This window comes from Schistocerca gregaria, chromosome 1, assembly GCF_023897955.1.
Source record: "Schistocerca gregaria isolate iqSchGreg1 chromosome 1, iqSchGreg1.2, whole genome shotgun sequence".
Taxonomy (NCBI): domain Eukaryota; kingdom Metazoa; phylum Arthropoda; class Insecta; order Orthoptera; family Acrididae; genus Schistocerca; species Schistocerca gregaria.
The window spans coordinates 1136807929-1136833759 of record NC_064920.1 but is presented as its reverse complement, the minus strand read 5'-3'; the positions used below and the strand labels follow the sequence as shown (position 1 = coordinate 1136833759).

At 50.0% G+C, this 25831-nt stretch overlaps 1 protein-coding gene across 1 annotated transcript in view; it reads left to right on the top strand.

Annotated features, from left to right (window-relative positions):
* The first annotated feature begins 600 nt into the window (after positions 1-600).
* LOC126293239 (immediate early response gene 5 protein-like) overlaps positions 601-25831 on the top strand; it is a 97921-nt gene continuing 72690 nt past the window's right edge. Inside the window, exon 1 of the mRNA XM_049986394.1 lies at positions 601-875. Within this exon, the coding sequence (XP_049842351.1) occupies positions 601-875 (275 nt within the window). The remainder of the gene's footprint in view (positions 876-25831) is intronic.

Genomic DNA, 25831 nt, shown 5'->3' with positions numbered 1-25831 from the left:
AAAAAACACAAAACACTGCATCACTATGAACCATCGCTTCAAAGCTTAGCGACTTGAAAGTGCTCTTCAGGAATTTGGATGTTTCTGCCTGAGCAGTTTTTAAAGATCGATGCGGTGTCCTTCCTCTATTTTAGTAACTTATTGTTATCTAATTTACTTTATGTGATTAGGGGTACATTTAGAATTTGTGCAATGGTAATCGTTTTGCATAGCAGTAGCATAAAAACCGAATTAATTGATTTCTCTCATGAGAATAGAGTTCCATATTCATAAAGCAAGCGTTCGTTCCTATTCTAGGGCCCAGTCGAATCTCAGTCTGGTACCGCGCGCCGCGGAATTGGAATCCGCGCCACACGTCATGGACGTCGAAGACCCCTAGAGGTCTCTGCACCATCGCACCGTAAGCTGTGGCAGCGCGCCTCCTGGCCCGCTTTTAGTGTGAGGGCGCCACAGTGGAACACATGGTCCCAGCGGCCAATAGCGGCGCCCCCGATAGAGTACTTAAGCGCCTGCCTCTCGCTCAGCCAATCATTCTCCGTCGGTAATTCGCTTGAATACCGCCCTTCGATTGTGCTGTTGCGGTACCAATCGAAGTGACAGATGTTGCAGCCAGCCAGCCAGCCAGCCAGCCAGCCCATCGACGTGCAGCGGTCCCCAGGAGCAGCCAGCAGCCCGCCAGCGCCGGTCCCCGCCAGCACCGGTTCCCGCCAGCAGCGGTCTCGCCAGCGGTCCGCCAGCGCCGGTCCCCGCCAGCCCTGGTCGCAGCCAGTGGTGGTCCTAGCTGCCTACAGCAGCAGCAACAGCAGCAGCATCAGCAGCGGAGGCGTCACCACCGGCCAGCCAACTGGGTCGCCCCCACAGCCAGCGACAGCAGAGTGGGGCTTGGGCCCGAGTCTCCGTTCTTCGTCGTTATCCATCACCTTCTACTCTGTCTCTCGTCGCCCTGCCCGTCTCTCGTTTGTTTCCTTCTCTTGCCCTGTGTTTTTCCTCTCATCATAATGTCAACCCCACCAGCTCCTCTACAGCCACCACCACTGCCATCATCTACACCTCCCCCTCAGCCGCTGCCACCACTATCACATGGTGTGCCGCATCACTTCCCCCCTCAGTCCATCCCCCCACTCCTCACTCTACCATCTCTCTCCCTGTTTATCGCCCCATCTCCGACTCCTCCCTCCCCCTGCTCCTACCGTTTCTGCGGCCCCCGCTAGGGTGGTTGCCTGGAGAGCTACAGCTCACTCTCCACTCTCCCCGTCGCCCGGTCGTCATCATCTTCACCGTCGCCTTCGCTGTCACCCTCACCATCTCTGGCGACTCCAGCACCGGGACCTATCACCCCTGTCACATTCCAGTCATTCCCATCCCCCACACCTCCTCCGCCGCCGTCAAGCGCCCCAGTGGCACCCCAGGCTCCTCTACTCCCAAAAAGGCTCCACCTCGCCCCTGTCCCTAACTCATGATGCTATGGATGTCTCCCTGCCTGCCCCCCCTCCTCATCCTCCTCCACCCCCTCCTACCGCTACCTCCTCTCCCATCCTGATCCCTCCTTTCTTGAAGCCCGGAACCTCACCCTCTTAATTCGCCAGAATTTTCCTGGTGCCCCCATCTCCCTCCTTACACCTCGCTGTGATTCGGTGCTCATCTCCTCCCCCAGCCCTACCCTCTACACAGACCTCCTTTCTCGCATCCCTGTGACCCGCTTTGGGCGTAATGCCTCCCTCACCCTGTCCCTTCCCCGTCTTCTTCCCGCCAACCCCAACCCCCGCATCACCCACCGACCCTCACCGCCGTGATCACTCGGCTTAGTCCGGCGATCACGGAGGAGGAGGTGTTGGCAGAGCTCAAGGCACATCCCCATCTGGAGGTGCCTGCGGTTCACCGCATTCATAACTCCGCCGGCCCTACCTGTCCTATGCGGGTCTTTTCCGAGTATGCCTTCTCCATCAACTGTCTCCTGAAGGAGGGTGCCCTTCTCTTTCACCGCCGCTACCCAGTTGACCCTTCCCGTTCCCCTCCTCAATCCCTCTGCTGCCAGAGGTGCTTGCGGTATAAGTTCACACCCTACATCTGAGTGCCGCACCGGTAGGCAGGCCCACATTCTCAGGCAGTGCCCCAATCTCCAGTCCCCCTCCCCTCCTGTAATACCTGTAACCTCCCTCACCCCACTTACTCCCAGAAATGTAAAGCCCGACCCCATCCTACCAGTACTGAGCTCACCGTTCCTGTCCGCCCTTTGGACGCCCCCACCCCTCCCGGCAATTCTCTTTGTCCACCCCCTACTGCTGAGGACATCATCAGATTCCTCACCGTCGTTTTCAGAATGTTCATCCTTTTCAGCGCCCCCACACCCTCCAACAGGTATCCCTCGCCGCCCATTCCGTTTTCCACCTGAAAATGTATGCCACCTACTGCAACAACCAGACCCATTTCACCTTCTCCCACCCTGACACCCTTGTCTAATTCCCTGTCATGGCGTGACAGCACCGTATCCTTTTCAACAGGATCCGCTCCCTTCCCGCCAACAAGAACCTCTTCCTGCACACCCTTGCCACCCACCGCGTGGACGCCTCCTTCTCAATGAAAACTTCCTCCAACCCCACCACACCATCCACACTTCGCCATACCTCCTTCACCGTTCTGATAATCCCCTCCCGATTGCACGTGACGGAGTTACCATTGGTCACCACTGCCAGATCCCTGTTTGTCTCCAACCCCTCCTTCCCGACCCCACCGAACATCTGATCCTTAGTCTCTTCTTCCCCGGCCTTACCGTTACCTGCGCCACCATCTATGTCCGCCCTAACGCCCTATTCCCTTCTACTTCCTCTCCCATGTTGACCGTACCTTCTCCTCTTACGTGATCGCCGCCGACCTCAACATCCACAGTCTTTCCGCCGCCCAGTTACGGCGGTGGCATCGGTTCCTCTCCTCCCTTCAAGGCGACCTCATCCCCATCCCCCAGCACACCCGTCCCGAATCCAACTCCACTCCTGATGTTGTCCTTTCCTCCGCCAACCTCCTTGGCCAGATAATGGTGGATGTCCTGGAACCTAATGGTAGCGACCATCTCCCTGTCCTCCTCACCGTTTCAGACAGTCGTCGCCCCCGCCCCGACCCTCATCACGACCCTCCCCCTAAGTATGTCCATGACTATTCCCATGCCAACTGGAATGCCTACCGGGATACCCTCTCCACCCAGGTCGATAGCCACCCCCTCACCTACTGTCACCCTGACGATGTAACCCATGCTGCTACCTTTCTCCAGCAGACCTTGTCTGAGGCCGTGGAGGCCCATGTCCCCACTGTCGCTATCCACCCCCACCATCCTACCTTACCCCCACAGGCTGTCCTCCTCCTCCATGAATCCAGCCGTCTCTACCGTGCCTTCCTACACACTCGTGACCCTGACACACAACGACGCCTCCGGAAACTCCAGCGACACATTCGTCATTTGCTCGCAGCCGAGAAACGCCGGGACTGGCGACAGACATGCACCCGTATAAATGCTACCCTTCCTATCAACTCATCCAAGTTCTGGTCCGCCTTCCGTCGCCTTACCAGAACTAAACCCTCCCCCTACTGTCCTCTTCTCCATGATGATCGCCCCTTCCCTGACACCCATAGTAAGGCCAATCACTTTGCCTTCTACCTGTCTGATGTCTTTTCCATCCCCGATGATCCCCAGTTCGATTACTCCCTCTTCCCAGATGTCCAAGATCAAACTAACACCTCTAACCCTCCCTCGCACCTGGTTTCCAGTACTTGGACAACATTGCACACACGGAACTCAATGCCCCAAACACTACACAGGATCTCATTGCTACACTCTGCACAAAACGCAACACCACTCCTGGTCACGATTGTGTCACCTATCGTCACCTTCGTGAAGATCCTGCCTCTTTCCTCTCCACCTTGGCCAGGCTCTACACTGTAGTCCTGTCCACCGGTTACTACCCCGACCTGTGGAAAACCTCCCACATCCTGATGTTCCTTAAACCTGGCAAACCGCCGTCTGCCGTCTGTTCCTACTGTCGCATCAGCCTTACCTCGGTCTTCAGCAAGGTCCTGGAATCTATCCTCTCCCGCCGCCTCGACCAGCATCTCCGCCAGCACCGCCTCCTTCTGGTTTCCCAGTGTGGCTTTCGGCCGTCCTTCTCTTCCGACGACCTTCTCCTTCACCTCACTCATCTCCTTTCCAACCAGCTTAATTCCCGTCGCTCCGCTATCTTCCTCTCCCTGGACCTCGAACGAGCTTATGACCGCATATGGCATTCCGGTCTCCTCTTCAAGCTCCAAACCTTCGCCCTTCCCATTAACTACGTCTGTCTGATCGGCTCCTTTCTCTCCCACTGTCCTTCCTACGTCACCATACATAACACAGATCCCTACACCTTTTCTCCCTCCGCCAGTGTGCCCCAAGGCTCCGTCCTCTCCCCACTTCTCCTATCCCATCTTGACCAGTACACCGGTTGGTGCAACCAGTGGTTGCTCAAGGTCAAGCCCTCCAAAACCCAGGCGATCATTGTAGGCAAAACCACCCCTTCCTTCCAACTCCTTTATTTCTATCTCGCCATCTACGGCCATCCTATCGCCCTCACTCCCACCCTCAAGTACCTTGGCGTCACCCTCGACCGTCGCCTCTCCTAGACCCTCCATCTCCGGACAATCCAAGCCAAGGCACACTCCCAACTCCGCCTCCTCAAGCTCCTTTCGGGCTGTACGTGGGGTCTGGACCACTCCGCCATCCCCTACACCTATAAATCCCTCATCCGCCCTATCCTCTGCTACGCCCATCCCACCTGGATCTCCGACCCCCTACCTTTTATAAATCCCTTCAAATCCTTGAACGCCATGCTCTCCGCCTCGCCTATCGCATCTGTCTCCCCTCATCCACGCGGATCCTGTACGATCTCATTCCTTTCCCCCAACCTCCTCGTTTTCCTTGAAAGGATATGGATCCTGTACACCTCCCACAAACTTGACCCTCCTCACCCACTTGTTTCGCCCATCCTCTCCCAACCCCGCCCACTGCTGTGCCAGTATTCCCACGTCCTACCTGGTCTCCATCTCTCCACCCTCCTTACCCTCTTCCAAGGTGGCTTCCGGCAGCTCCCCCTTCCTGATGATATCCTCCTCCCCTCCATCTACCCCTCCTATCAACTTTTATCCTACCCACCCCCACTTCCTGTGGCCTCTCCTCTTGGCACCCTCCCTCCCTTCTCTTTCCCCCTGTCCCCTTCCTCCACCCCTCTTCCCCCGGGCACCCCCCTTCTCCTCTCCCCCTGTCTCCCCTACCCATGGCATCGTTTCTCCCCTCTCCCTCCCCCACCCCTCCCCCCTCTTCTTTTGGCAGGTCCTCGGACTCGTACACGGTTAGTGAACATTCGCACGCTGGAGATCACCGCCTCGTATTTCTGTGTGTGCCGTCGTTTGTGCTTCAGTGGTTCAGTGTTATTCGTTTTGTGCACCTACGTTCACGTGTGACAACTTTCGTCTATGTATGTGTCCCTGTGCCTGAACAACTTTTATCTTGGTCTCTACACCCGTGAACGGCTCCATGTATTTTACAAAGTGTTTGTCTCCGTTTATATGTCCACCATCTGTTCATCTCATATTGTCATCATTTCTGTCTTGTATGTTTCTCTGCGGCCGAAGAGCGGCGTAGTATGCTGCTGCAGGCCTGCCTGTAAACAGGTTTAAAATAACAATAAAGGAAAAAGCTCAGCGAATCACTTGCACTGCTGCCTTCTTGCACCAGACCTTGTCTGACGCTGTCGCCACCCATATCCCCACCAAAGCCATCCACCCTCACCACCCCACCCTGCCTCCACAGGCCGTCCCCCTCCTTCGAGAGTCCCGCCACCTCTACCGCTCTTTTCTCCGCAATCGTGACTGGGATACACTTACACGCAACCGCCAATTACGGCGACAAATCCGGAACCTGCTTACAGCGAGGAAACGCCGTGCCTGGCGTCAGACATGTACCCAACTCAACACCACGCTCCCAATAAACTCTTCCAAGTATTGGGCTACTTTCCACCGCCTTCCTGGGAACCGCCCCGCCCCCCAGTACCCTCTCCTCCTTAATGACCGTCCCTTTCCTCACAACCTCAGTAAGGCCAACCACTTTGCCTCTCACCTCTCCGATGTTTTTTTTCCATTCCAGATGATCCCCATTTTGATTATTCCCTCTTCCCTGGCGTCATGGACCTTACGAATACCTCTGTTCCTCCGCTTGCTCCTAGCTTCCAGTACTTGTGCCACACACCACCATCTGAACTTAACACTCCCATCACTACACAGGACACCGGCCTCCCACTCCGCACTAAACGCAACACTGCTCCTGGCCACGACTGCATTACCTACTGCCACCTCAAACACTGCCCTCCCTCCTTCCTTTCAATCCTTGCCGCCTTCTACAATGTCATCCTTGCCACTGGCTTCGATCCCGACCTGTGGAAAACCTCCTGTGTCCTGATGTTCTCCAAACCCAACAAGCCTCCATCTGATGCCTCTTCCTATTATCCTATCTGTCTCACATCAGTGTTCAGCAAGCTCTTGGAATCCATCCTTTCCCGGCGCATCCATCACCACCTCAGCCAAAACCACATCCTCCCCACCACCCAATGTGGCTTTCGACCTTCCTTCTCTGCTGAAGACCAACTCCTCCACCTCACTCATCTCCTTTCCCTCCAGCTTAACTCCCGTCACTCCGCCATTTTTGTCTCCCTTGACCTCGAAAAGGCCTACGAACGTGTCTGGCATCCTGGTCTCCTGTTTAAACTCCAAACCTACGCCCTTACAATTAATTACATCTGTCTGATAGCCTCCTTCCTCTCCCACTGCCCGTCCTATGTTACCATCCATAATTTCACTTCCCACACCTTCTACCCCTCTGCCGGTATGCCACAGGGCTGTCCTCTCCCCTCTCCTCGACCTCCTGTACACGACAAACATTCCCCAACCCCCCTCCAGTACACTTCTTGCAATATGCTGATGACACTGCATTCCTCGCCCTCGCTCCTACCCTCCAACGGGCCCAACGCCTTCTCCAGAATCACCTTGACCTTTTTGCTGCATGGTGGAACCAGTGGCTCCTGACAATCAACCCTTCCAAGACCCAGGCAATCATGGTAGGTTGTACCACTCCCTCCTTCCGGCTCCTGGATTTCTCCCTTACTGTCTGCGCTGGTCCTGTCCGCCTCACCCCCACTCTCACCTACCTTGGCCTCACCATTGACCGTCACCTCACCTGGATCCCTCATCTCCCCTCCATCCAATTAAAAGCCCACCACCGCCTCCGACTCCTCAAACTCCTCTCTGACCAGACATGGGGGTTGCACACCTCTACCATCCTCCACACCTACAAATCCATAATCTGCCCCATCCTCTGCTATGCCTGTCCTCCATGGATATTTGCCCCCCCCCCCAAATTGTATAAGTCCCTCCAGATCTTCGAGCGTCATACAGTCTGCCTCACCTTCCGTATACGCCTCCCGTCCCCCACGTGGATCCTCTATGATCTCATCCCTTTCCCCAATCTGCTCCTATTCCTTGAACATATCCACATCCTCTACACCTCCCGCCACCTTGAACCCCCTCACACCATGGTTGCTCCTCTCCTCTCCCATCCCCGCCCCCCTACCATGTCTTCACTGTTGTATCCCCCCTACCCTCCATCTCTACACCCTACATCTCCTTTCCCAAGTTGGATTTCATCAACTCCTCCTCCCGGATGATGCCCTCTCTTCCTCCATTTATCCCTCCTATCAACTCTGATTCTCACTCCCCCTCCTTTCCTCTGTCCTTTTCCTGAGCTCCCTCCCCCCTTCCTTCCTCTTTTTTCCCCACCTCCCCTGTTGCTGCCCCCTTCTCTCCCCCGAGTCCTTTTGCAATTCCCTCCTCTGCATCTTCTTATTCCCTCTCACGTCTGTCCTGCCCCTCTCCCCCTTATGAGTCCTCTACCTCCTTGGTTCCTCCCCTTTCGTTTTCTCCTCTCCTCTCCTCCCTCCCTTTTCCCCCTCCTCCAGGTCCCACCCCCCATCATGCCTTTGGCTATTTGTGCCACCATTTTCGTACAGTGTTTTCCAGTGAGTGTTCCATAGTGTGTCTTTAGGGATGTGTAGCGAACAGCCATCATACTGACGCTGGGTGTGATTTTTTTTCCTTGCGAACAGAAACCATACTGTCGCCAAGTTTTTTAATTGTGTGTCTACTATGTTACTTGTCCGATTCCAGTGTATTTTATCGACATTGCCAACCCCTTTTGCTTTCTGTTTTAATTTCCCGCATTTTGACGCCATTTTACACTTTAAGTCATCATTTTATCACCTTTTTTTCCTTGTTTCTTTCTCCTTTCTGTTCTTACCAAAGAGTCTGTAGGCTGTAGAGCAGCATACTAAGCTGCTGCCAGCCCGGTCCCCTTCGGGGGAATTGAAAATCAATAAAGAAAAAAGAAAGAAGCTCAACCAGTGGTTCCTCCGTGTTAATCCCTCCAAGACCCAGGCGATCATCGTAGGCTGCACCCCCCGCTCCTTCCGCTTCCATGATTTCTACCTCACCATTTACGGCTGTCCTTTCCACCTCACACCTACCCTCAAATACCTTGGCCTCACACTCGACCGCCACCTCACCTGGACTCCCCATCTCCTTACCATCCAAAACGAAGCTCACAACCGCATCCGCCTCCTGAAGCTCCTGTCTGGAAGGACGTGGGTTCTGCATCCTTCCACCATCCTTCACACCTACAAATCCTTGCTCCGCCCCATCCTCCGTTATGCCACCATCACTTGGATTTCCGCCCCTCCACGGTTCTACACTCCTGGAAATTGAAATAAGAACACCGTGAATTCATTGTCCCAGGAAGGGGAAACTTTATTGACACATTCCTGGGGTCAGATACATCACACGATCACACTGACAGAACCACAGGCACATAGACACAGGCAACAGAGCATGCACAATGTTGGCACTAGTACAGTGTATATCCACCTTTCACAGCAATGCAGGCTGCTATTCTCCCATGGAGACGATCGTAGAGATGCTGGATGTAGTCCTGTGGAATGGCTTGCCATGCCATTTCCATCTGGCGCCTCAATTGGACCAGCGTTCGTGCTGGACGTGCAGACCGCGTGAGACGACGCTTCATCCAGTCCCAAACATGCTCAATGGAGGACAGATCCGCAGATCTTGCTGGCCAGGGTAGTTAACTTACACCTTCTAGAGCACGTTGGGTGGCACGGGATACATGCGGACGTGCATTGTCCTGTTGGAACAGCAAGTTCCCTTGCCGGTCTAGGAATGGTAGAACGATGGGTTCGATGACGGTTTGGATGTACCGTGCACTATTCAGTGTCCCTTCGACGATCACCAGAGGTGTACGGCCAGTGTAGGAGATCGCTCCCCAGACCATGATGCCGGGTGTTGGCCCTGTGTGCCTCGGTCGTATGCAGTCCTGATTGTGGCGCTCACCTGCACGGCGCCAAACACGCATACGACCATCATTGGCACCAAGGCAGAAGCGACTCTCATCGCTGAAGACGACACGTTTCCATTCGTCCCTCCATTCACTCCTGTCGCGACACCACTGGAGGTGGGCTGCACGATGTTGGGGCGTGAGCAGAAGACGGCCTAACGGTGTGCGGGACCGTAGCCCAGCTTCATGGAGACGGTTGCGAACGGTCCTCGCCGATACCCCAGGAGCAACAGTGTCCCTAATTTGCTGGGAAGTGGCGGTGCAGTCCCCTACGGCACTGCGTAGGATCCTACGGTCTTGGCGTGCATCCGTGGGTCGCTGCGGTCTGGTCCCAGGTCGACGGGCACGTGCACCTTCCGCCGACCACTGGCGACAACATCGATGTACTGTGGAGACCTCACGCCCCACGTGTTGAGCAATTCGGCGGTACGTCCACCCGGCCTCCCGCATGCCCACTATACTCCCTCGCTCAAAGTCTGTCAACTGCACATACGGTTCACGTCCACGCTGTCGCGGCATGCTACCAGTGTTAAAGACTGCGATGGAGCTCCGTATGCCATGGCAAACTGGCTGACACTGACGGCGGCGGTGCACAAATGCTGCGCAGCTAGCGCCATTCGACTACCAACACCGTGGTTCCTGGTGTGTCCACTGTGCCGTGCGTGTGATCATTGCTTGTACAGCCCTCTCGCAGTGTCCGGAGCAAGTATGGTGGGTCTGACACACCGGTGTCAATGTGTTCTTTTTTCCATTTCCAGGAGTGTATAAAGCCCTCCAAATCCTCGAACACCATGCGCTCCGCCTCGCCTTCTGCATCTGCCTTCCATCCCCCACGCTCATCCTCTACGACGTCCCCTTCCCTCACCTTCTCCTTTACCTTGAACACATCCGCACATTATATATTGTCCGCCGCCTTGGTCCCCCTCACCCCCTGGTTTCTCCCATCCTCTCCACCCCATCCAGTTGCCGCACATTTACTGTTGTGTCCCACCCTCTCTCCATATCCACACTCACCATTTCCTTTCCTAACACAACTTCCACCGTATACGCCTCCTGGATGATGAGCTTCGCGCTGACATCTACCCGTCCTACCAACTCTAACCCCATCTTTGCTGCCTCCTCCTCAGGGCTCCCTCTCCTCCCCCTCCCTCTTCCTGAGCGGCTTCCCCCTTTTACTCTCCCTCCATCACTTGTGCCCCCTTTCAGTGTCTCTGCCCTCCCTCCTGCCCTGTCTTCCCTCTTCCTCTGCCAACCCACGTGTCTCCTGCCTCTTCGTGAACCCACTGATGCCCCTCGTCTCTTCATTCCGCCGCTTCCCCAGCTGCCCCATGTTCTCCCCTCCTTTTCCTTCCTCTCTGACATTTTCCCTTGGCAGGTCCCTCCTGGCAGTTTTATTCTTCGTAGTGTGTTCTCCAAGTGGGTTTTGAGTGTGTTGTTCCAGAGTGTTTTTACTACTGTGGCCGACTTTTAACCTGTGCCTGCGCTTTCAGCGTCTCTTCTGTGTTTTAAGAATCGCCAATTGTGTTTTTAACTTTCTGGTGACTTTTTCAACTGTCTCCATGTCAGTGTATATTTTACCTCCATTTTCTCCCCTTACTCTGTTTTAGGTTCCCCTTTTTTTATCTCCGTATGTATGTATCATTTTATTCTTGTTTTAGTTGCAGTTTCGCTCGGCTGAAGAGCAGCGGATTGTGCCCCTGACAGCCCTCCCTTGCCCATATGGGGCAGCGGAATGAAATCACAATAAAGAAAAGAAAGGCTCAGCCAATCAGCCCGTCCCCTTCGGCGGGGAATCGGAATACAATAAAGCAAAAAGAAAAAAATAAAGCTCAGCCAGCCAGTCTAATCTCGCGTACGTCGGTTGACACCTCGCCTCGCGTTAGACAGCTTACTTCCTTGTTCTGTGTACAAGTGGACGTGTTTGTTTCCTTGTGACTCTGTAGTTAGATCCAGTTGTATTCGTTCTGTCCGTCGTTGGTCGTGTCCGTCCTCTCCCGTTTCGTTGTTGCTCGCGGGCCTCTCCGCGGGTCGCGCCGCGCTTTCCGTCACTGCTGCCCCACGACCGACCCGCTCGCAGTTACAACACTCAGCAGTGTGGCGAAGCAAACGTGAAATGGGTCCTGAGTGGCGCTCAGCGAGAGGGCCGTTGTTTACTCGCGCGAAGTGTCTTATTTGTCAACCAGTGACCTCGACCGACGACAGCGCTTTCTTACTGAAAGACCATGATAAAATTCCAGTACGAAAAACCTAGGGCATACGAAATACAGCGTTTTCTGCGTGAAGTAATGCATGTAGATCCACGGAAACTCCTCGGAATACCTCTCTCGATCGATTCGAGCACGATTTACCTGGAATTTGTCCATGGAGCAGCGTGTGACCAGTTTCTTCGCATTTACACCGATGAATATCGGTTCCATCACTCGGAGAGCAATGTGCGCGTAGTGTACTGTCCACCGTGCAGGACTCGTGATTTGTACCATACGAAACTCTGACCTGCCGTTTGAACTTCCGGTCACGCTTGCTGTGGACGCGGTGTGTTATGACGGGGAAGTGTCAAATCATGTCGAAGAAAAATGGACCACGTTTCAGAAGTATTCTCTTGTGAACTTTGTGAACTGAATTGCGTAAAGACACCTCGCCGTACTGTTGGTGGATGTCGAGCGGTCGTCATTTATGACGGTCGACAGCGAACTTGTTTGGGGTGCTGGGAGGAAGGTCACGTTCGCTCCGAATGCCTGCAGAGATTCCTCGTCCAAATACTTCGCGCCGACACGTCACCTACATCGCAGCCAACGACGCTGCCTGTTACTTACCTTCAGGCAGCGAGGAATATGACGAACGCAGTTACCAGCCTCCTTTTGGGCAGCTTCCGAGCCCAAGATTCCACGACCTGCGACGGAACCGTGATATGCCCTGCCGCAAAATGGTTCAAATGGCTCTGAGCACTATGGGACTTAACATCTGTGGTCATCAGTCCCCTAGAACTTAGAACTACTTAAACCTAACTAACCTAAGGACATAACACACATCCATGCCCGAGGCAGGATTCTGCGACCGTGACAATCACGCGGTTCCAGACTGAAACGCCTAGAACCGCACGGCCACACAGGTCGGCGCACTACCGCAGAGACCCAGTCTGTGCTTCATCCGCTTGAAGAAGAGGAGCATCTCAAGGCCGGCTTAAGCTCGGACGTGGGTTTGCTGGAGATTGTTCGTAATGATCCCCAGATGAGCGTTCCCGTAAGCAAAAGTCACCCAAACGCCGAAATATGAGAAGGCTATCCGTAGGAAACATTTGCAGGAAAATGAGGATAATTGCCCCAGCTCCAGCGGTTCCTGGTTCACTGTTAGCAACTACCGTCCAGCGACAAACATCGTTTTACATTGCTCAACCGACTGGCTCGTTCTGGGACTTTGATACGGCTAAGAAACCAGATGACCGGCATCCATCGCCAAACGTACCGAACCTACAATTTTGTGATTCGCCCTCTGAATCGGAAAAAATGATGTTAGACCACAGCCAGCGAATCGTGGGACGGACGTCTTGTCTTGGCCAATCACTAATATGCGTGTTGCCGGTGACGGTGACCGTCAGTCGGGCGACGTGGCGCTTACCGGCCCAATCGACCCTGGGATGCGTCATCGTAATATCCTATGATCCTGGCGTATCAGATAGGTAAAGTCAATGTCACAGCTTTAGTTCCACAGTCAAAACCCTTTTATTGAAGGACACAATCCGGGCGACGGACTCTGATACAGTGCTTCTTCAAGATGTCTGACCTGATCTGCACCTGGACGTCCATGGATACACTTCCTAATTCAAACCATCTAGCGAAGCTGGTGTAGAAGCAATGGACATTCAATATTTGCCATCAGCACGAGGTGAAGCACTCTTAATTGATGCGATCCGTCTTCTGGATATGTACGCCCCGTCTAGAATGTGCAAGCATAGAGAACAAACAATGTATAACTTCACCGAAGTGGCTCTGCTGTTGCTGGGCGACACGGAGCGCAAAGCGGTGGGCGGGGACTTCAACAATTTCTTACGCCCTGAGGATCAGATCGCTCACCATGTCCAATGTCTGGCCCTTCACGCAAAGCTCAGAAACCTAGATTTACACGATCATCCACGGTGAACGATGCGGATATACGTACTTCACCAAGCACTTAGCCAGCGGGTTGGACAGCATTTATGTTTCCTGTTGGCGCCACGTTCTGGCCCACCGCATTCACAGGCCATGAGTTTTTATGTGCGCCGTGATCCTGCCACGACATCAGACGATCCATAGTATAGGGCATGTACTTTTAACGTCCGGGAAGACGCTTGTCATCTGGCCGCCACTCACACCTGCCACAGAAGTGAACGACGACTCCAAACCTGTGAATCCGCAATCCGGTGGTGGACACACTGCGCCAGACCAGCTACTCGTCACACGCTCATAACGTATGGGCGAAAGAGGGCGCTTTGGCAATGGTCTACCTCTGAGTTTACTACACGGTCTTGAGGGAACTAGCGTTGCAAACACCTTCGCAAGACCACCAGACGAACGGACACAGACGCGGCTCCTCCAGATCAGGGCGACCACACTGGAAGTAACAAGAGTTCGAGCGAGGTTACAAGATTCCGTCCAAGCTGAACGTGCTTCTTTCTGTCTGACGTCATCAGAGAATGGCGACACTGTACGAGCTGACTTATGCTTCAGGAACTCGGGTGGGAGCCTCTGGAGGATAGGAGGCGTTCTTTTCGTGAATCGCTACTGAGGAAATTTAGAGAACCAGCATTTGAGGCTGACTGCAGTACAATTATACTGCCGCCAACTTATATTTCGCGTAAAGACCACAAAGATAAGATACGAGAGATTAGGACTCGTACAGAGGCATATAGGCAATCATTTTTCCCTCGTTCTGCTTGGGAGTGGAACAGGGAGAGACGATGCTAGTTGTGGTATGAGGTACCCTCCGCCATTCACCGTATGGTGGATTGCTGAGTATGTATGTAGATGTAAAGTATGGTAGTTTTGCGGCAGATGGATCACGTTCAGAGACAGAGACCGCCATCTCTCATGTCGTTACAGATTATTGCCGTGCTCTCTATCTGGTCGGTCAGTGGCCAGACACTGGCGTTCAGCACGTCTGCACGACCCGCCACTGTCGAGTAGGGCACAATGACACGTTACGCTAGAATAATTATAGAGGTGCGCGAGAAATATGTCTTTTGAACCTGATAGCCTTTCGCTTGAATTTTATAGCACCTTTTCTGACCTGATGGAGGAAGTCTCGAGTCCGCAATTCATAGACTACGTCAACGTTTGGAGTGCATTCGCCTCTACAATGTCCGTTTTCCGTTTTGTGTCAGAGAGCAATGGAGTTTTCTTGTCGAGATCACGGAACGACGTCGTTAGGGCGATCCCGTGGCTTCAGCGCTACAGCAAGGTGGTCAGAAACCTTATCAACCTGCGAAAGTCGCACTACATGGACGTAGGCAGACGACTGACCATCAGTATGTTGGTGCCCGTTACCAGAGGCTCAGCGATAATTGTTTGGGAGTCACCTTCCACGGGCACATGAAGCGTACAGTAGCGGCTATATATTGCAGACTACTTAATACGATCTTCACGCAAGTTGTCTCCACAACTCTCGAACACTTGACTGGATCATGCGCGCACGTTTTTTGAACGTCTACCTGACTACATTCACCCGCTGCCCGCTACAGCGGAATGGATCCAAAGTTCCAGACGTCCTTGTGTCATTTCGTCATTGATGGTAGGGTTTTGAAGAACCATTATGAGACAATGACATTGCCCGCACATGCTGTCGGCATTGGAATCATAACTGTGCGAAATAGGGTGTGTGCTCTCTTTGTGCAGACGATGCATTACCTACATGCTTCGGACAAGGTTCAAAAATAGCTCAAATGGCTCTGAGCACTATGGGACATAACATCTGAGGTCACCAGTCCTCTAGAACTCAGAACTACTTAAACCTAACTAACCTAAGGACATCACACACATCCACGCCCGAAGCAGGATTCGAACCTGCGACCGCAGCGGTCGCGTGGTTCCAGACTGAAGCGCCTAGAACCGCTCGGCCACAGCGGCCGGCTTCGGACAAGGACACCCTCACTGTCACAATAATTGAAAACGTGGTGCGTCAATCCTTTTGGCCACCGATTACTGTCGGCCATATCGCGTTGCCACTGCACCACATTAGCACTTTTCTGGGCAATATTAGTTATCTATTGTATGTCCAAGCGAACCCTGGCGCCAAGAAGCAAGTACTTCTATCACTGCTGTCAACAGGTACTGGCTGCTGATTTGATCGAACGCCAACACCCCGAGGTTGGCTGGAAGCTGTTTTCGGGTGACATACACTCAACTTTCCCTCCCGCAGAGGTGAGGGCAATGTAATGAAGACTGAAAAATTACCCACGTGACAACGTTTTTACATCCAGCCGAGGACCCTCTCTGCCACGGATGTGCTGCTAGCGACACTGACATGCACCGTTTCGTTTGTGCTGCGACTGAAGACTGTTGGCGTCTCACACGCCACATGTTGGCATTGTAGTTGCGACGGACGCCTCAGTTCATAGAGTTCACCAGACTGATTCCTCTTCACGTCACGTGCTACCCTGCTCCTCGACTTAATGCTATGGTGTGGGTTAAAGGTATTTGTTGTTAGTGAGGACGTTGCAGAATTGTCAGAGTTGTGGCACTACTTAACGTGCAACTACACTGTTTTACGGAGCAAGGCTTCGTATGGTTCACTCTTTGCGAATTACCTGGGGTCGTTGTTTACGCATCTTCCTGAGCAAGTGTGGGAAGAGTTTGAAGGTATAGCGTAGGATGGAGTAATTACAGAGTGTTCAATCCCCGATGAACAAGAAGAGGACCTGGACACACCGCCATCTGGCTGCTGGGAATACCCCCGAAAAATAAATAAACAAAAATAAAAAAACATTCCATCCTTTCTTTTTTCTCTCCCTTTTCTTCAGAACTATAGGAAGCAAGCTACGCGTTTGTTCGTGGGTAGAGCTTGAAATAGTGGTAAAATATGTCCTATTGAGCGTTTATTGTGAAAGTGGCGATGGCATTTGATATTATTGTTTTTGTCTGTGGGTAAATAGGTTTGGGGGTGGTATGGGTGTTAGGGAACAATACCTGAAGTGGAAGAAGTCTAGAGCGACAAAAATTTTGTCCTTGATTACTAGCTAAAATGTCCCCCATTCCGTATTCTAACCCCACCCCGATTCAGTTCTAAATAAAAATCATCCAATGGCGGTCAGATACTTCTAACATAAGAAATAAACCTCATTCTGCCAATGGAGTTGTCAAAGAGAGTCAGAGGAGCAGACAGAGGTTCAAAGTACTGTCTTGCCCATGAGGTGGGCAATCACTAAAGTTGGACAAACAAACGTAGGCATAAGAAATGTAACTATAAAGGAAGCTTGGGTAACAAGATGATATACTTCAACTGATCGACGAAAGGATGATGCACAAAAATGTTCAAGAAATGGCAAGAACGCTGAACTATAAATCCCCTAGGAATGACATAAATAGTAACGTGAGGGCAGACAAAGTTAACAATGGCTAAATGGCTGTAGCAAATATATAAAGAATGGGAATGTCCGACTCGGCATACAGAAGAGTCAAAACAACTATTGCTGAAATGAAAAGCAACGGTGATAACATTAAGAAAGCAATGAGAAATCCCACTGCTAGACGCAAAAGAGAGAATGAATGGGTGGCGAGAATACATTGATACGTCTATGAGGGGGAGGCCTTGCCTGATGATGTGATTGAAGTAGAAATTGGTATCGATATGGAAGAGATGGAGGATCCACTATTAAAATTTAAGAGAGCTTCGGAAGACTTGAGCTTAAATAATTTCCAAACTCGTTGGGAGGGGGGGGGGGTGGTACTTAAGGTGAAATGAAACATTGGTCACACCAATCTACATACAGGGTAGCAAAAGTGATCCACAAAACTATCGTCCAATATCCATGAGATCTATTTGTTGTAGATTGTAGAATCTTAGAACATATTCTGAGATCAAACTTAACGGAACAGAACGACCTCCTGCTGATGCTGCTTGCTATGTTCTGTTAAAAGGATGTGGCGATACCGATAGCAGAATCGGTGAAATCTACCAATTCCTAATTAACGGGTAGCGTTATCTGCTAATTTACTGTTGCCTCGACAGCCGCCAGCATTGGGCGCCCTCTCGCCTAGCAGCAGTTTCTGACAGCTGATTGTCAATTTACTGCAGGTAGCAGGGGTATTCAGCAGATCAGAAGTCCGACAGATCTGATAAAAAGTTGCGTATATCGTGTCAAATGAAACACATCCAAAATCCAGCTATCCTGTTACACAGTAATTACGACATATCCACACTCACAGATGGACAGCTGAGCATGAAAGGTCTTGCTGCAGGGTAAGACAAAAGGACAAGAAATTCCAAACTGCTTTCTGATAATTCGTCCTGCCACGGTTTGGAGAGAGATTTTACGGATAGTTTCCTATATATGGTTAATAGTCTCGGGAACTGAATGTTCTGAAGCCCAGGCGGGGGCAGGCCGTGTGTTCTCACGAAATCAAGGGTAGATCCATCGCGTCCGCCGATTGAGATGCAAGCCATTGCATTTCTACGAACTCATGACCGAAATAAGAGCGGAAGAATTGCAGTTAATGCGAGACAGCGTTAACTCGAGACGTGAGATTCATGGCTACTGCTATGAACAGTAAGCATGCACGACACGCATATAGTGGCAACACCTCATTATGAAGCTCCGAAACCGAGTGATGACGAGACAGCTTCTCTTGTCAGTTTTGTTACCTGCACTTGTCCGCCAGCAGAAAGTAGCACCCTTGGTCAACCTAAAAATAAAAAAGCGAAAGCTAGCAGTTATTCGACGAGTAAGGCCTCATCTGCCGGTTTAAAGATTGCTGTCCGTCGAGTGACGGTAGTTATTCGAATGGGCGGGATGGCCTAGCGTCCCAGCGCCGTAAGGAGGTCTTGGAAGGAAATTCAAAGTAACGGCTAGGCGAACCTATGTACATAATCGCCATGTTGCTCATTATTGTGAATAATTAAAACAAGGTTCGGAAAATTCCTCCACCCCCCTGCGAGACAACAGTTCTCTGAATATACACGCCTACGGTAATCTCTAATTGCTAGGTAAAATTACACTACTGACCATTAAAATTGCTACACCAAGAAGAGCCGGCCGGTGTGGCCGAGCGGTTCTAGGCGCTTCAGTCTCGAACCGAGCGACCGCTACGGTCGGAGGTTCGAATTCTGCCTCGGGCAAGGATGTGTGTGATGTTAGGATTAAGTAGTTCTAAGTTCTAGGGGATTGAAAACCTCAGATGTTAAGTCCCATAGTGTTCAGAGCCATTTGAACACCTAGAAGAAATGCAGATGATAAACGGGTATTCATTGGACAAATATGTTATACTAGAACTGACATGTGATTACATTTTCAAGTTGTAGGTGTCGCTACCGGCGCCAACCTTGTGTGAGTGCTCTGAAAAGCCAATCATTTGCATATCACAGCATCTTCTTCCTGTCGGTTAAATTTCACGTCTGTAGCACGTCATCTTCGTGGTGGAGCAATTTTAATGGCCTGTAGTGTAGTTTCATAGCATTTAATTAACTCTTAATTTCAACTACTTTCGGAATATTATTCGGAACGACCATGACATACTCGTAATGAGACGATTTGTAAAGCTGCGTAAAGTCTGAATCTACCATTGTAATTGCAAATGATATTTTACTGGGACACTCTCGCCATCTCAGAAAGACGGGACAGAGCGGCAGTCGTTAGTCCTGCACACCTTGTGGTAGACGAGAGAAAAGTCTCCGCTCCTTTTCTTCTTTTTTTCGTTGGAGCAGTGAGAAAGTCTCTCTCCACAGTCCTCCGTCCTAAGCAGTTTCATGGCGAGCCTCAAGTCGCTCTTTTCTTACATTACATACCGAAAGCCATGGATGAAGGTGGCACCAGAGATTCAGTGTTTCTCGATTTCCGAAAAGCCCTTGACTCAGTAACCTACATACAAATATTATCAATAATACGATCGTGTGAGGTATCAGACGAAATATGTCACTCGACAGAGGGCGCACCATCTTTTCTTGGCTCTAGAGTCATCGACAGATCTAGAAGTTACTTCGGGTGTATCCCAGGGAAATGTTTTGGGTCCCTTGCTGTTTGTATTGTATTTTGATGACCATACAGGTACTATTGATAGTAACGTCAGACATTTTGCAGATTATGCAGCTACCTACAATGAATGACAGTCTGAATAACGTTGTAAAGATATTCATTCAGACCCTGACAAGTTCAATGGTTCAAATGGCTCTGAGCACTAAGGGACTTATTTTCTAAGGCCATCACTCCACTAGAACTTAGAACTACTTAAAACCTAACTATACTACGAACATCACACACTTCCATGCCCGAGGCAGGATTCGAACCTGCGATCGTAGCGGTCGCGAGGTTCCAGACTGTAGCTCCTAGAACCGCTCGGTCACTCCGGCCGGCAGACGATGATAAGACTTCGATGTAGTGCAAATGTTAGAAACTCGCTTTAAATGTTGAGTAGTGCAAAACTGAGCATTTCACAGGAAGAGAAAGCATGGTACCTTAAGAACATAATATCAGTCAGTCACAGTTGGAATAGGTAAACTTTTGTACATACGTCGGTAAACAGAAGAGACATTAATTGCAACGGTCTCATAGGCTCAGTCGTGCGTAAATCAAGTGGCACACTTCGGTTTTTTTGGTACAATTGCAGGGAAATTCAGTACGTCTTAAAAAGAGATTGCATACAAATCACTATTGATCATATTTGTGGGACCTGTACGAAATGGAACTACCCGGGAATACTGAAAGTATACAGAGAAGGACGGCACGAACGGTCACAGGCATGTTTCACCCGTACGAGAGTGTCACTGAGATGATGACAGAATTGAACTGACAGACTGTCGAAGATAGGCGAAAACAGTACAGGGAATTCTATTAACAAAGTTTGAAGACCCAGCTGTAAATACAACTTCCTACATACAGCTGACATAGAGAATGTGAGGTCATGTATTAAGGCACGCACGCGGTCCGTACGTGAATAGAAGGAGAAACAGTGCTGAAAATTTACCGACACGTGGTCTAGGGATTTGCCGGCACGGTAGCTCAGTTCGGTCAGAGTGGCGCTAGCCCTCTGTAATAAAAAATAAATAAATAAAGGAAACTACGATCAACGTGTACGGATGTCCTGTGACTTCCTCCCAGACCCAACGCAACGAACGATACTGAACAAAATAAAAAAAATACTGAAAAAATTAAAAAAGGGGTAGCTTCTTTGCTTAATAATCTAAACGTCCTCTGTCTGTGGTTAGAAACCCGCCACCGCTTACATTTTGAATAAAAATCATCAAAAGTGGCTGCGGAAGACTTCCAGGATAAGAAGTTACTCCTCAATCAGCCAACGCCGTTATCAACAAGATCGCAGGAGCAGACAGAGGTTAAGGGCATTCTCTTCTCCTCGAGGTGGGAAGCCGCCCCTAACGGCGGTAGAATATGCAACGATAATAACATGAGGATGCAGAAAAAGTAGAAACTCCTGCATTAAAGACACATTACGTGTATGCACAGGACATATGGCCTGTAACTTAAAAAGTCAAGATGATCTCTCCATTGGGAAACGATACCGGACTAGTCCCCCATTCTGATATCAGGGAAGAAAAATGGGAAGGAAGAAGTGACCACGAGAAAAATATTGGATAAAAAAGTCGAGGCATGGTATATCAGAAGACTGAACGTGGTAGAGAATCTAGAAAATCTGATAAGGGGAATGCTAAGGCTCAATCTAGATATAGCGCGGGGTCAGTGAAGTGAAATGGAAATAGGACAATAATTTCTGGTCCGATGAGTACGGGATAATGTTAACAGTGGCAGAAAATGGTATAACGGGAGTAGGATTCGAAATGAATAGGAATACAGGACAGAGAGTGTTTTAATGTGAAAATTTCAGCGATAGAATGGTTCTCATTCCAATCGACAGCAAACCAGCAACGACAACGATAGTTCACGTACACATGCTGACCTCGCAAGGCGCAGATGAAGAGACAGAGAAAGCATACGAGGATACTGAACGGGTAATTGAGTGCATAAAGGGAGATGAAATTCCACTAGCCATGGAGGACTCGAATGCAATTCTAGGATACGTAATGGAAGAAGGGGTAACGGCAGTACATGGGCTTGGTACTAGGAATGAGAGAAGAGAAATAATGAGTTCTGCAGTAAATCTCAGCTAAGAACAGAAAATGTTCAAGACTCAGAAAAAGAGCAGGTATGCTTGGAAAGGACTGGGAGATAGGGAATATTTCAGTCAGCAGGGAGCGATTCCGAAATCAGATACTGGATTATAAGGCGTACCGTGGAGCAGACGTAGACGTAGAACACAATTTAGTACTGATGAAGAGTACGCTGAAATTTAAGAGACTAGTCAGAAAGTACTAAGGAGTGAAGAGTACGCTTAAAGGCTTGAAGTTGACTGGAGCTATAGATAAAAAATAAAGTCTCTGACGTTGCAATATGTTGCCAGCATTTCATTAAATAAGTAGTTTATTTACCACTAACGAAGTGCTTAACCCAATTAAACCAAACGGACTGGTGGAAACTACGTTGTCTTCCTTTGAACAAATGTGAGATGCATAAATGAACACACATTCGCACCAAACAGGAGAAATCACTTTCGAAACCAATAGCCTATTGTTTAATCAGCATGTCTCCCATAAACCAGTAAGTTGAAGCATCCCCAACTCTCTTGTGGTTCCCTTTTTAGGTACTCCACGTCGACGTCTGCTCATAGATACGTATCGTCGGTAGGTATTCTGGCTTTACTTCCCGACGTGACAGCGACGACTCTGCGATGAGGTGCGGACATTGTGTTTTGCTATTACAGCGAGTCTTGTAAATATCGCTTCTATTTAGTAATTTGCCCTGCTAAAACTCTCCCCTTTTATTATTACTACAGCCTGCGCCACCTTTCGGAGGGAGTGGGGACGTCAAAGAGTCACAAAAGTTCATATCAAGCAGTCCGTAAAACACGTAAACGTTCACTTCAGTTAGCGTATTCGTTAATGCATGCGCTTTCCGCTTGATGGTGCTGACTTACTGCTGAATAGCTTTGGTTCCGTAAAACCTTCACTGATTAGCACTAGGTAAATGAATAAGTACAACACTCTTGTATTTCACTTTCACTCTATATTCAAGGACTAGGATGGTGATGGATGATGGTCTATTTAAAAGGTTCCTAGCCTGGAGGAATCTAAATAGTCCGCAAATGCCGATATGCACGCTCTCTACGTCCAGATTCGCAACTAACGGCACACCACACTTTCAATAATTCGCACATTAATATCTGAAAACCGGTACGTCTGAATTCACTCGTACCAGCAGATAATTTGAGTTTCTGTCGTCTATATGACCGTAAAGTTCCAATCTAGCACTCAAGTCCTAAAATCCCCTTAATACTCCGTTGCTACCAACAATCAGAGATCGTACACTACATCACTTTTAATCTCCGTAATATTCTAATAGTTTATCGTGACTCGTACCACGATAAAGTCCAATCTAATTAGTGTCTCCGTCACTGACACGGGTTCCCCGCCCTTTAATGAAACAATCGAGGAAAAAAGGCGCCAATAATGACGATCAGGACTTTTTATAGGTTTTTCATCACAAGAGTTTAACGTCACTGCCTTATCCATGACGGAGCTTCCGTGGCTTTGCTGTACTTAGACGTTAAACTAGTTGCTCATATACTATAATTTTGATCTGCAATTACCGAACTCTGATTCTAACCATTTTCTCCTCTAAAAATTCTGTTCTTTATTTTAAATTATTCTTTCTATAGCTTTGATCACTGTAAACTGAACCGAAGTGTTACAAAGTGTCTTCCCCTAAGCGTCGCGTGTACGATTAAATACTTCCAGTGCCGTATGGAAGCCTCCAGCGACCTCCCTCTGAGGGGCAGGTGCAGCAAGACTTATGCAACTATGCGCGCGATGTCGGCTGCCTGGCACTCGAATTACGGGAGCAGCACTAAAGAAAACAGCCGACATCAAAGCAGATATAACTCGAGCCCATCTGAAACCTAAACGCCGCATCTCTCGTTTCCGATGCGCTTCGTTAGGCCGCGATGCGGGAACACCGGCGAGACATTTCCGCGCCGGCTGCCTATGGCGGCCGGGAGGGGAACTATGATAATGTTGTTGACGTAGGCTTACGTTGCCGCGGCTAATACGGCGAAACAGAACGGGGGCGTCGGCTGCCCTGGGGAGTGGTGGCTTCCACAGCGTGCAGATGCTAATACCCGGCTCCAGGGGAAAGCAGAGGCGCAGCGCGCTGTGTTTGCTCGGCTCCCTTTTAACAACGTATTCCCCTCTTGACTTCTGATTCGGCTTTATTGGAAGAAAACCGTCTCTCTGTCAGACTTAACTAGAGAAGAGTGTATTCGATCTTTCCACGAGTCGTGCCATCTGACGTTGGTGTGTGTACACGAAACATAAAATAATGAACTCATAATGTTTACAGTTCTAACAGTTGCGACCCCACTTGTATCCTCACCATCATGATAATCATCGTCAACAATAACACAGTCCTTTTAACAATGAATCCTCTTCTTGAATGCTTAGTGCTGCGCAGCTTAAAGTACAGGGTGACACAGAAAAACGGGAACATTTCCATAATCGAAAAAAACTAGAAGTGATGAAGGAAAGAAATTGCATTCGTAGTAATTGAAACCTTACAACTTTGCCATTTACGAAACATTGTAGGAATTTATCTATCTTTAAAAGGTTCGTCTTCTAGATGGCGCCCTCCTGTACGAATACATTCGTGAAATCTGCTGTTGAGATTCGTCATTGACCGCTGCAATTTTTCAGCTGGAATACTGTGAATTGCATCCAGAATTCTCTGTTTTAACTCACCGAGGGTTCTTGATCGAGTGGTGTAGACTTTGCTCTCTAGGTAGCACTACAAGAAAAATTCGAAAACGGATAAATCTGGGGATCTAGGGGGCCAGGGAATGGTGCCGAATCGTGAGATCACACGGTTGCCAAACAATTCTCGCATATATGCCATTGATTGCTGTGCAGTATGTCGCTCCATGCAGTGTAACACAGGCTTCTTGAACATTTGGAGAGTAGTTCAATGTAGGTGTAACGAAAGTTCGTAACATCTCCACATAACGATCGGCACTGAAAGTAATTGTGTTCCCCTATTCATTTGCGAAAAACTACGATCCGATAATCCAATATGATGAAACACCACACTATACGGTTTCTTTACTAACGTGTAAGGGATACTCACGAACGTCATTAGAATTTGTGCTTGCCCAGTAACGGTAGTTCTGCTTATTCACGTATGGACGTACCGTTAAATCAGGGCGCATGATTGGCATGAGAGGAAGTGATGCATCTACCCAGGATATTGCTGCTTGTGTGGGACGAAGTGTTTCGGCAATGCAACTAGTGTGTGCAGAACGGTAAATGGAAGGCCATATAAAACGACGAGATGGGTCAGGTCGCACCATCCAGACCCCCCTATCCCCCCCCCCCCCACCCCCCGAGAAGATCGAAACCTCATCCGAATGACACATCAGGACCGATCTGCGTCCTTCTCGTCTCTGGAACAACAGTGGAACACATCGTACGCTATCAGGGGAGATAGCGTGCCGCCGTTTGTTACGGCAAGGGTCATGTGCGCCTCGTCCACCTCTCCCCCTACCTTCGACGAATGTACAGAAACGATAGTTTGTGTATGGTATGACGTTACTGGGGACAGGAATATCATCAGATTGTGTTTTCTAACGATTCCAGGTTCTGTTTGTTCGAAAATGATGGCCACAGTTTGCTTCGCCGCAGATGAGGGGTTCAAATGGCTCTGAGCACTATGGGACTCAACTACTGTAGTCATCAGTCCCCTAGAACTTAGAACTACTTAAACCTAACTAACCTAAGGACATCACACACATCCATGCCCGAGGCAGGATTCGAATCTGCGACCGTAGCAGTCGCACGGTTCCGGACTGCGCGCCTAGAACCGCGAGACCACCGCGGCCGGCGCTGATGAGGGGAGCTGGATTCATACAAGACATAGAGCGCCAACTCAAGGCCTTGTGGTGTAGGGCGTTACTGGATTGAATCAAATCACAAAGGAGAGTTGGTGCGTTCCCATGGCACTCTGACCACTGTGATATAAATGAATGAAATCCCATGGCCCGTTCCATATACGTTCTGTACAACAGCCCCCAAGTCATTTCTCAGCAAGATAATGTACCACCAGATGTTGCTTCACGA